This window comes from Aulonocara sp. 'chitande type north' Nkhata Bay, linkage group LG23 (assembly GCF_057382095.1).
Source record: "Aulonocara sp. 'chitande type north' Nkhata Bay isolate Kocher_YH1m ecotype deep benthic linkage group LG23, A_spYH_male_GT1.1, whole genome shotgun sequence".
NCBI lineage: Eukaryota > Metazoa > Chordata > Actinopteri > Cichliformes > Cichlidae > Aulonocara > Aulonocara sp. 'chitande type north' Nkhata Bay.
In genome coordinates this window covers 8,079,933-8,092,115 of record NC_141365.1, presented here as the reverse complement: position 1 = coordinate 8,092,115, position 12,183 = coordinate 8,079,933, and the positions used below count along the sequence as shown (strand labels likewise).

Here is a 12,183-nt window from a genome sequence, read left to right as displayed (position 1 = left end):
AATATTATAAAGTCATAAATATTCTTTGGAAGAAACCCCTTCCAGCATCCAGCTGCAATGCCCATCATTTGATACTGCATTGCTTTTTGCCCACTGCCCCCCCCCCCCCCCCCCGCACCTGATGCAGGTGGCTACAGCAAGAGAGAAGGGTGGTGCAGCAAGAGGGCAAAAGTACACTGCGGACATTTGCGGCATGCATTTGGGACAAGGCAGTATTGAACGTAAATGAGATATTCCCCGTTGTAGTGGCGCAGTTAAGGCAGCTCTCACACATGCAGTATTTACTTGCTTGTGCTTCTCGCTTCTTGTACTGGTGTGAACACCTTAATCGCGGTTCGGACCTCCGGACCAAAACCACCACACCGAGACTATTTGGAGGTTCTAAACAGACGTGATCCGAGCCAACTACCTGGTGTACGCTGCAATTTGGAGCTAAACGCTTTCCAGAAGCCGTAAAGGCTTTACATTCCGGGGTGCGGTAAGATACGGTATACGCACAGAGTTCAAACTGTCACTTGAGACTACCGACTAACCATAAAGTTTATGTAACCCATTTCTGACTCATCTGACCAGCTGACTAAACATTCTCACGTGGTTTGTAATGACTTGTTCAACAGTCACAAAAAAGTGAAGACATGGAGACAGTATACAGTGTCCTCGGGTTGGAGTGGATAGACTTCAGCAGCATTTTGATATTCCTGTGTGTTTTTTTGCTCCTGGCTGATTTTTTGAAGAACAGAGTGCCGAGAAATTTTCCTCCTGGACCCTGGGCTCTTCCTTTCATCGGCGATCTTCATCGCATCAAACCTGACAGATTTCACCTGCAATTCGCAGAGGTATGACCTATTTTCACAATTTATTTTCAAACGCTTAGAATTTCACATTAGTTTGACATGGCGAAATGGACCTCCGTCTCTCTAGCTCAGAGACAAAAGGCTTCAAAACCCAGACCGCAGCCATGTGAGCCCTCGGTGTGGAGTTAAAGTCAGCTGCACTGCCAGCTTCCCCTACAATGTTGTTGCGCTTTTCTTACTTATATTATGGTACGGGTGCCGACTGTTTCACTATTTAACTGCTCAATCCACTTAGAGTTTTGAAATATTAGAAATTCATGTGTGTGTATGTATATATATATATCCCCTTATCCCCAACTAAATAAAATTGCAGTACTACAGTACTTAATGTTTAAAAGTCTATTTTTTCATGTTAACTGTTAGGTGATGCAAATATTTCATTGGATTCTTACTTTGTGGGCCACCCCCACTTTTCCTCTTCTGGCTCACAGCTCAGTGAGCTGTAGTGTTTCACTGAAAATTATAGATGGAGAGATAGATCAATACTGCATTGTTGTGTTACAGCAGCATGATGAAGAGTGAAAATAGTACAGTCTACAAAAAATGTCAAATAAAAATTCCCACCTACCCTCGATACACCAAGTGTAGTGTGATAGGAATTATCTACCTGTTGCAGCATGCTCCACTCCTACAAGGCTGGTAAGCAAACTGAAGAGGGCCGACAGCATGTTTTTTCAGTGCCTTTAATACCTTCCAAACAGTTCTGCGGAGAGGCAAGCTGTTCAGTATGGGTGTCTCCACTTCTACTGTCTTCTGGATTGCAGTGGGTCTATGCCCATCAACATCATGGTTGTGGAGGCTGAAACGGACAGATATGGGTACTTTCACCTGAATGATAGATTGGACTGGAGGACCAGCAGTGATGCTGTGTACAAGTAGGGACAGCATCAGTGCCAGAGATGCCAAAATGATGAACAAATTAATCTGCAAAGCTGGAAGCAGCACCGCTCAGCATTTGGAGGCATTTCAGTCAGCGAGGGTTAGAGGTCACTCAACAAATTGTTCTCCATGACGGACAGCTCATCACACCTGCTCCATTCCACACTTGGCCCTCGAGGACTGGAACTTGATAAAAACTTTCCCAAAAACCAAGATTTATAGCATTGCTTTCTGATTAGTGGAGTGAGCCTTAAGTTTCTGTACCTTATTGTACCATCTCTAGTGCAATACCCCCATGTAAACAATATCTGCCTCCTTTTTTTTCTTTTGCTGGGGCAAGGTCTCTGCAATAATACAACCACAACAACGCCTCTATGAGCAAGCTCTTGGCAATGAGAAAGAAAAATTCCATTTTAACAGGAAGAAATCTCCTGAGGAACCAGGCTTGAGGAGGGGCAACCATGTGCCTCGAACAGCTGGGGGTGAGGGGGGGAGACAGGACAAAAACACAGTGTGCAAGAGATTCAGATTTAATTGATGTCAGAGGATTTTTATTAAATACAAATCATTGAGTGTAATCAAGTAAAAACAAATATGCTTTTTATTCAAATGCAATATAACCAAGTATGCCTTATAACCGAGTGTTCATATATTTTCACATAACCAAGCTTATTGTTAAAAGAGAACACAATGCATTCCTTGCTTAAGTGTTTAAGATGTTTTGACAAGACATGATATATTTCTGTATCCTTACTTTAAGCGTGAAAGATCAGATAAGCATGATATATTTCTGTATTCTTATTTTAGTGTGTGAAAGATCAGATAAGCTGACTCTATGTCTGAACTTTATGTCTGAACTCTCCTCTTTTCTGGTAAAAGAGGAAGTACTGTTACCCATTTTTTGCCTTATAAATAAAGCAAGCAGCCTGTACTCGGTGTGTCTGTCTTCTCAGAGGCATTCACCCGTGTACACGTTCTTAAACTCTGAGTCGGTCTGCAGTGTCTTATTTCACTTACTTGTGTTTGAAAAAGTGTCTAACCCCTGACATTTAATTGGTCCTTCGTAGCCGGAGAACTAACTGTTATTTTTAACGTCTAGTTCTCCACAGACGGTCTTCATCGATCCTGACGTCGTGTTGCCTGCGCTGGAAAAAAACCTGTGCACAGTAAAGGAGAAAAACCGGGACCATTCGATCTCCGGTCAGCGTCTTATACAGGCTCCACGGCGCCAGGACCAGATGAGCCGGATCCAAAACGCAGCGCCACAGTAAGGTGAATATGAAACACTGCATTCCATCAAGCGCTAAAATACGTTGATATTGAGATTTTCCTTTAAAATAGTGTGTAAACCTGGTGAGCGCCGACAGATCTCAGTGTCCATGCGGGACTAAGGAGACGACAGGCAAGAGCGAGATTCTAGAAATCGCCATTAAAAGTACCGGTTGCCCTGTGTGAGCAACTGAACGGAACAGGTTCCGGTTGCCCTGTGTGAGCAGCTGAACGGAACGGTTAGAAGGTTGCACGACGAAAAATACGGAAAATCTCAATAAAAATCATAAAAGCGCGCTCTGTTTGTGTTAACAAAGAGAAGTGAGTTGTCATTTACGACCCAATACGCGGTCGAACCGCTTCTCTCAAAGTTGTTTTCCTGTGTACACTCACGTACTGGATTAAGGGTGGGACCAAGGTTGTGCGTCATCACGTAAAATCAATAACCGCTCACTCGATTAGCCAGTGAGTAGAAGCCTGTTATTGATAACCCGCCCATTTTTTCATACCAGAGACAGTGTCACAGTTCTGACGTTTAAAATGGGTAACTCTAAAACTAAAGTAAAATTAACAGCAGATGAAGCCGAAGTTTACAATATAGAACAACTGCTGCTAGGGTCAGAAGTCAAACCAACAGTCATAAACATCATGCGTTTGAAATAAATCGACTTTACAACGACACTCATACCTGTAGAATCCTGTGTGGATAATAAGAGTCCTGTGTGGACACTAAGAGAGGTCCTGTGTGGACCGAAGGTTCGAAAGTAACCTATAAGACGGGATTGCACTTCCTGTGTGGATCGCACCCGCTAAAAACTTTAACAAGGGAAGGAGTGTCGAGTAAAAGCAGGTTTTCGTTTAAGCGCGCAATGTATGTGTGTAAAGAGTAAGTACGCCTTTGAATAGAGACTCTAGGTCTCTGTACTACTCTTCTGTTTTCCTGTGAGGTATTGTGTGGTGGGGAAGAGAAAGGTTGCGCTTCATCGCATAAAATTGGGGCCGCCCTGAGTTTAGCTCAGGGTAGAAGGCTGCCTCAATAACCTCCTCCGACCTTTGTATCCACCAAACTTCATAGTGTATGTGTTGGCGGTATTAATAAAATAAAAATAAAACAAATAAACTAAAATGGGAAATAAACCCACAAGACCTGAATTAACCGCTGATGAGCAGTGGATGGAGAAAATCCATCCAGGTGCCGGCCAAAATAAGCGCAAATAGGTGGAGAAATCCAAAGAAACTAAATTGTCCTACGTGGAGACCCTCCAAACAGAACTAAATAATGAAATATAGTTGGCATGACGATCATGCCCAGATTGTATGAAATAAATAAAAGGAAATCATTCATATGAAGACCTTTTCTATAAAAAAGAGAGATGCATAAGGTAGATTAAGGCTGTGTCATTGTTCAGCCAAGGAAAGTGTGTGAAAAGATAAATGTCTCCAGCTTGGAAATGGGTGAGAACTGCAGCTCTCCCACAGTCCTTGATGGATACAAAATAAAATATAATAATAAACTACTTGGTTCGACATGCAACAGAGAGAATGAATGTGAATGAAGGTTGGATCTGAGATGAGGCAAACAGAAAACCAGTCTAAAAGTAGGCACAAACCTGTTCAGAGAAAAAGCAAATTTGTACAGATTGGATGAACTATAAATTATCTGTTTGCTGAGTAAGATGATCCTAACTATTAAATTAGCTTAGTAGTAGTATAGTGATATACACTAATGAAATATTGTAATATACTATTGTCATTATATAGACAGAAAAATATGATAATAATTAATAAAGATATAATATTAATATTGTTATGAAGTAGTCTGCATTAAGTTTAAGGTTTGCTCAAACTCAGTATAATGACATATGAGATGAAGAAAATAAAGGCAATATCTAAACCAATTAGGTGCATAGAGGCACTTAACCTGTTTGAAAACCTGTCATTTATCCTAGATAAATATTACTGAGATACAGAGCACATCTATAATAACAACTAATAAGCCAAACCCTGTAGAAAATAACTAAACCTACAGGATTATGAAGCTGAATTAAATGTGTGGACACCGCTAAGCTGATGAGCATGTTCCACATTTTCTTTTCTTTTTATTTATTTGTTTCTTTTAGAGCAGAAGCTGCTGTAACACACCAAAAGAAAGACTCTAGGTCTGACCAACCGTCTCAGTCGTGGGCAAAAAGATACCAGTCAATAAAATTCTAAAAGATAATTTATTGACGAAAAATATATCAAGAGATAATAGATAAAACAGTTCTGAGGCAGCCACTTACAGTTTTCAAAGGACAAATTAGTTGTAAAGTCAGCTTCAGGCCACACAACTGTACAACAATTAACTGCCCCTTTAGAACTAGTACATACAGCAAGTGGCCGCAGGTGCTTTATTAAATGCATATATGACCCGTCGTGTCCAGTAAAGTTGTTAAGTAGAGACGCTCTGACAAAACTTAAGATAGCAGTCATGCCATTCTTTTCTGGTATTACACCTGAGTGCATACTAAATGACACCCGCCACATCCACTTTCCAGAAACCGACCGAGTATCACAACATTCTGCGATTTAAACAAACCCCAGGCCCAAATCCACCTTATGATCAGCAAGTGTGGAAGCTAGGAGAACAGCATTTGACCTTACAGCACAGGCCTAAATTGTGTAGGTTACGCAGTAACAACAGATAGTAAAATAATAGAAGCAAAACCGTTTTCTTCTTCATGTTCTGCACAGAGCGCTGAGCTGATAGCTGTGATACGCGAAAGCTAAATACAAAAAGACAAACTAATAAACATACATACAGACAGCCAGTATGTTTTCTCTGCTGTGCATCATTTTGCAAAAATTTGGCATAAACTGACTCTTTCATTACTACAGGCAACAATCAAGCACAGCAGAGCAGGCAAAATGGCTAAAACACGGTGCAGTTCTGACAAACAACTTAATGATGTGTTATGGCAAGCCAGTGTTGCCAAAAATTCCTCCACGAAATGGCGGCATTAGTGACTCATGGCTGTACGCATTTGTCAACGGGGGGAATGCCCTGTATTGTCAACTCTCATTTCTACACTATAAATTTTGAAACCTCAGCAAAACAATTTGTCAGAACATGCATGACCTGTCGAAAATATAATGCTCAGGGAAACCTGAGACCACACAATCCATATGGACTTTATTGAGCTAAAGGAATGCCAAGGGTAAAAATACGCCCTAGTGGTTATAGATGTATTCTCAAAGTGGCCAGAAATCTACCCAGTGAAAAAGGCAGATATAATTTCAGTAGCAAAATGTATGTCTAAGTTGTAGGAAAATAAAGAGATGATTGTAAATGACGAAGAATGTAATGATGTCTATCAAGTGTCTTGCAGATCACAGCCCGGTGACTGGGTTATGATCAAAGTGCTCCAAAGGAAAAACTGGAGCTTGCAAAATAGCGGAACGACCATCTTGCATCCATCAGAGTCACTGCAGGCGAGTAAGTGAAGCCATCTAAACACAGCTGACAGCAGGCGTGCCCACTTGTTGTGATCTCGCCCGGTGGAGGGGTCAGCTTTCCTGGCCGGGGGGAACTATTCGCGACAGGAGGGTGTGTCCCGTCGTCATGCGGTGGTGGCTTTTGATAACTGCAGCGGCCCTGACCGTGGCCGGGCTCCTCATCTTTGCTTCCGTGAGGGACAATAAGTCACGCTATATGAAGAAAAGGCAGACACTGTATGACAAAGGAAAGTACACCAAGTTTCCCCATGGCTATGCCACTAATTTCTGGTGGCAGTTTATGAACACTACAGCTTACTGGAATAATAAAACTGACTGCTATGCATGTACCCGGAAAGTACACCAAGTTTATGAACACTACAGCTTACTGGAATAATAAAACTGACTGCTATGCAAATACATACACACTTTCTGCCCACCGAGGAACGAGAGGAAGTGTATGGACTGTTCACTCAACGAAACCTGTGCCAGTAACGCGACACTGATGAGCCTCAACTGTCGCTCCAACTACAGCTACCGAATGATACTACAAACAAAGACTCATTACCAGACAGGATGTGCACGGACGGCACCAAGCAGTAAAGGAACCAGAGTTTCGCATCTGAGGAGGAGTGAAATTCTTACAGAGCTTGATCCCCGGCATTGGAGCTGCCGAGGTGCGGGATCACGTGGAAATCAACCGATATGCTCTGCTACGACGCATCAACTTTGACAAAGACCCTGGGACCGGCTTTAGCAGGAGAACAGAAGGCCATCAGAACGATGGTGTTGCAGAACAGACTGACACTAGACCTGCTAACAGCATCACAAGGAGGAGTATGTAAGCGGAGACACTTATGAAGCTTTGCAGAATTTGACCATTCTGCAGAAATATGTCACTGACCACACATCTGGAGCAGCTACACCGCCATGTCTAAGACTAATTATTTCAAAGATGATAACAACTACAATGACTGCTTATGTTGCCCTGCCTCAAGAAGAACAGCATCCCGTTGCAATTCTGTTAGAGGAGAACTTGTAATAACTGCTAATGACTGACGTGGTGATTAAATATGACTTGTCAAGTGATCACGCACTGATTAACACATTAGTAGTTTATGCAGGTTTTCATCATTTTACCTATAAGGTTTTCATTCTTTTATTTTTTGAAGTTTTCATTTTAAATATTAGGTTTTCATCATTTTTAAATACCAAGCTATGATTTTCTTTGTTTTTTTTATTATTTTATTTTGTTTTATTCTTTAGACCAAATGATTTCCATATCTGCTTTGCTGACATTTTGAAAATTAAAAAAATGGCTTAATATACTTAATAAATAACCTTCACAGACAATTGTTGTATACATTTTAAACATGTGAAATATATTAACATCAGGAGGGAATGTCAGAGGATTTTTATTAAATACAAATCATTGAGTGTAATCAAGTAAAAACAAATATGCTTTTTATTCAAATGCAATATAACCAAGTATGCCTTATAACCGAGTGTTCATATATTTTCACATAACCAAGCTTATTGTTAAAAGAGAACACAATGCATTCCTTGCTTAAGTGTTTAAGATGTTTTGACAAGACATGATATATTTCTGTATCCTTACTTTAAGCGTGAAAGATCAGATAAGCATGATATATTTCTGTATTCTTATTTTAGTGTGTGAAAGATCAGATAAGCTGACTCTATGTCTGAACTTTATGTCTGAACTCTCCTCTTTTCTGGTAAAAGAGGAAGTACTGTTACCCATTTTTTGCCTTATAAATAAAGCAAGCAGCCTGTACTCGGTGTGTCTGTCTTCTCAGAGGCATTCACCCGTGTACACGTTCTTAAACTCTGAGTCGGTCTGCAGTGTCTTATTTCACTTACTTGTGTTTGAAAAAGTGTCTAACCCCTGACAATTGATCACTAATTATTAAATGCAAAATGATGTATAAATACACAGTTTTCATACGCACAACATTACCTGTCCACTCTCTGTGTTCAGTTTGCAGAGAAATATGGAAAGATTTTCAGCCTTCGACTCTTTGGCGGAAGACTTGTGGTGCTTAATGGCTACAAGCTTTTGAGAGATGTGCTGGTCCAACAAGGAGATGACTTCATAGATCGTCCCACATTACCCTCATTTGAAAACTTACTTGGAAATAATGGTGGGTTTTTTTGTTTGTTTGTTTTTTGTTCAAAAGAATCTCCCTTATAATTAATGCCCAAACAGCATCAGAATTGCCAAAATAGGGATATTAAGATGTTCTAATTAGTTTCTATTACCTGTGTGTGTGTGTGTGTGTGTGTGTGTGTGTGTGTGTGTGTGTGTGTGTGTGTGTGTGTGTGTGTGTGTGTGTGTGTGTGTGTGTTCAAAGGTCTTCTGATGTCAAATGGGTATCAGTGGAAGCAGCAGAGGAGATTTACTCTTCATACACTCAAAAACTTTGGTCTGGGCAAGAAGACCCTGGAGTTATCCATCCAGCAGGAGTGCCAGTATCTCACAGAAGCTTTTGCAGATCACCAAGGCATAAAAATATCACACTGTTTTTCACATATTTTTCTGTTTGATACATATGCATCATTTTGTGTTTCTTCCAACTTTCCAACAGACAAGCATGCATTAAGAGGGGCTGATGGCGCGATATGGCAGCCTGGCTTCTGTCAGTCTGCCCCAGGGCAGCTGTGGCTACAACTGTAGCTTGCCTCCACCAGTGTATGAATGTGAGAGTGAATGAATAGTGGCATTGTAAAGTGCTTTGGGTGCCTAGAAAAGCGCTATATAAATCCAATCCATTATTATTATTATTATTATTATTATTATTATTATTAAAGCATTAGTGTAATCATCAGACATTGCGAAACATCATTACTCTTGCAGAGCTGAAACAAGCCTTATTCACATTGTACTCTTTATTTTACAGGAAAGCCTTTTAATGCCCAGCCACTGTTAAACAACGCTGTGTCAAACATCATCTGCTGTTTGGTATTTGGGGATCGATTTGAGTACACTGATGAGCAGTATCAGTCTATTCTTAGTGACTTCATTGAGATGGAACGCCTACAGGGAACCATAGGGACACAGGTAAACCCCTTTTAGACACGTGTCAAGAATACATAAAAATTACAAACATCTCCTTATTGAATCAAATGTATTGATCAGCGCCTCTAGAAATAATTTTGCTACTCAGGAGCCATATTTGGAAATTGTATTAATCATTATCTAGATTAGAAAAGGTTTGTTGGCTTTGCTCCAAAATAAGGTTTGGAAAGATTTTATTTTTCCCTGGACATTAGATTTCTATAACCATCTTAGGAGCTGTGGGATTCCCCAACACATGTTAATTCAGGGTCCTTTGAGTACCATAGAGAAATACACAGGTAGAAATGCCACAGTTGTTACCAGACCATCATATAATTTGGTAACTGTCTTTCTGTTCTGTAGATGTACAACACAATGCCCTGGCTGGTGAAGTGGCTGCCCGGACCTCATCAGAAGATATTAACTTTGACGAAACACGTAACTGATTTCATAAAAACAAAAATCAGAGAACACATAGAAAACTTTAACCCAGCATCACCGAGAGATTACATCGATGCTTTTCTCACAGAAATGGGAGAGGTGAGTGGTGTGCTGTGTTTTCCTTTTTGCATTTCAAATGAAATATGTCAACAGTTATTTATTCCTGTCTCTGGTAGGAGGGCAGTGATTCAGTTTTTGATCACAGCAGTTTAAGTGCATGCACTATGGACCTGTTTATTGCTGGAAGTGAAACTACAACCACTACTTTACACTGGGGACTACTTTACATGATCTTCTACCCTGACATACAAGGTGTGCATAATATCCACCATGCCTGCATTTGCTGTAATTATCTTGCTATCACATATTTATTGTTAGTGGTATTAGGATTTTTTTTCCAGCCATCTTTGCAGCATAGTTTTGAATTTTCTAAGTTTTAAAAATTTATTTTAAATTTATCAGTTTCAGTTATCACTTTTTTGTTTTCACATTTTCTGTTAATTTAAAATGAGTAGAACTTGTAAGGGAACAGGAAGACCAGAATCAGGATGACAATGTCAAAACCATGTGTGAAGGTATTTGAGTGATTGTCCTGTAGACTCCTTATACTTGCTGTGTTAACAAAGAGCAACTTAACAAAGACAATTTTTTACTTTTCTGAGTTTATTCTTGATAGCTTTAAAAGCACACAGTCGTTTCAGTTAGTTTACTTTGTTTATTTTTAAACTTGTTTCCTGTTTTCACTGCGCAGAGAGAGTCCAGGCTGAGATCGATGCTGTGATCGGTTCATCCAGACAGCCGTCTATGGCTGACAGAGAAAACATGCCCTATACTGATGCGGTCATCCATGAGATCCAGAGAGTGGGCAACATTATCCCCTTGAATCTGGCTCACAGTGCAATCAAGGACACCACAATTGATAAGTACACAATCCCAAAGGTACACAATCTGCAACAAGTGTTTGTGCCTTTTTTTTTCCTAGTAAAGTTTTCTGGCTTATTCTTGAATTAAAAACATTTTAACCTCTATGCAAAAAGCAAACAGACAAAGAAACAAACAAGCAAAAAACAACTGATTATCACGTTGTTTCTAAGTGATCAGTTTTTGTGTCATACTTCTTCAGGGAACTATAATCCTGGCTTCACTTGACTCGGTCCTACATGATGAGTCAATGTGGGAAACTCCACACTCTTTCAACCCCGAACACTTTCTGGACCAGGATGGTAAATTTCGCAAGAGAGAGGCCTTCCTTCCATTTTCTGCAGGTTGGTTGGAAGTTAAAACCTCTTGTTCTACTCTAAAAAGAGCAAAATGAAACCCAATACTGTATTTCCTTGTAATCGTCTTGCCACCACAATGTCTTTATTTGCCTAAGCAATTTTTTACGTATCGTTGGTTGGTAGGCCATAGGTGTTCACTGTAACCTTAGTTTGTTCCAGAGGTGCACTAATAATATGTGGTACGATTTAATATTTTGTAAATTATCTGAATAACGCTGTCTTATGCATTCTCAGGTAAGCGTGTGTGTATTGGGGAACAGCTGGCCAGGATGGAGTTATTCCTGTTCTTTGCCTCCCTCCTTCAGAGGTTTTCATTCTCTGCACCTGCTGGAGAGCAGCCCAGTCTGGAGTTCCAGCTGGGAGCCATTCGCTGTCCCAAACCTTACCGCCTCTGTGCTGTACCACGTTAAACCATGAATTATCACAAACTAAAAATGTCTGATTCTCAGCTTGATACATCACTCCTTTATTACATGTTTCATCTAATGCAGTTTAGTTTTTGTTCTTGTAGTCCAGTAGACCTTTTTGACAAACCTTTACAATGTAAATCTATTCTACTCTAACAGAAATTTCTAAAAATGTTAAACCACTGAAAAACTGAGATTAGTTCATCCTTTTTACTCTGACATTAAGGCAAGTGAAATAATGGAGTTGGTCTCTGTTCTGTTTAAGGATTTCAGAGTATATGATACCTGCCTGGTTCATTGCTTTTACAAGTAAAGTGGATTCTGTCCCTTTTAAGGACAATCAAAGTAATCTGTTAGAAAACTTTCCACTGTATTTGAAGGCTTACAGAATCATTTCTTCTAAATTGTTACTTTAGCTGAAATTAATGTTAATTCTGAACAATTACCATTAAAAAAAATCTCAAGCATAACTTTTCATTTCTCTTTACACCATTAATACACAG

The 12,183-nt window shown here is 40.0% G+C and overlaps 1 protein-coding gene across 5 annotated transcripts; it reads left to right on the top strand.

Annotated features, from left to right (window-relative positions):
- Positions 1-176: 176 nt before the first annotated feature.
- On the top strand, positions 177-12,183 carry LOC147301123 (cytochrome P450 2J2-like). Of its 5 annotated transcripts, none has more exons than XM_086282326.1 (10): positions 179-473; positions 618-836; positions 8,476-8,638; positions 8,849-8,998; positions 9,395-9,555; positions 9,916-10,092; positions 10,170-10,305; positions 10,745-10,932; positions 11,117-11,258; positions 11,508-12,181. In XM_086282326.1, exons 2-10 carry the CDS (start codon positions 636-638, stop codon positions 11,681-11,683), a joined length of 1,494 nt encoding a protein of 497 aa, XP_086138452.1. In that variant the 5' UTR covers positions 179-473; positions 618-635; the 3' UTR covers positions 11,684-12,181. The 5 variants fall into 5 exon arrangements, with proteins under 5 accessions (XP_086138455.1, XP_086138454.1, XP_086138452.1 ...); XM_086282327.1 differs by having other exon boundaries at positions 179-478; XM_086282329.1 differs by having other exon boundaries at positions 177-836; positions 8,875-8,979; positions 11,508-12,183.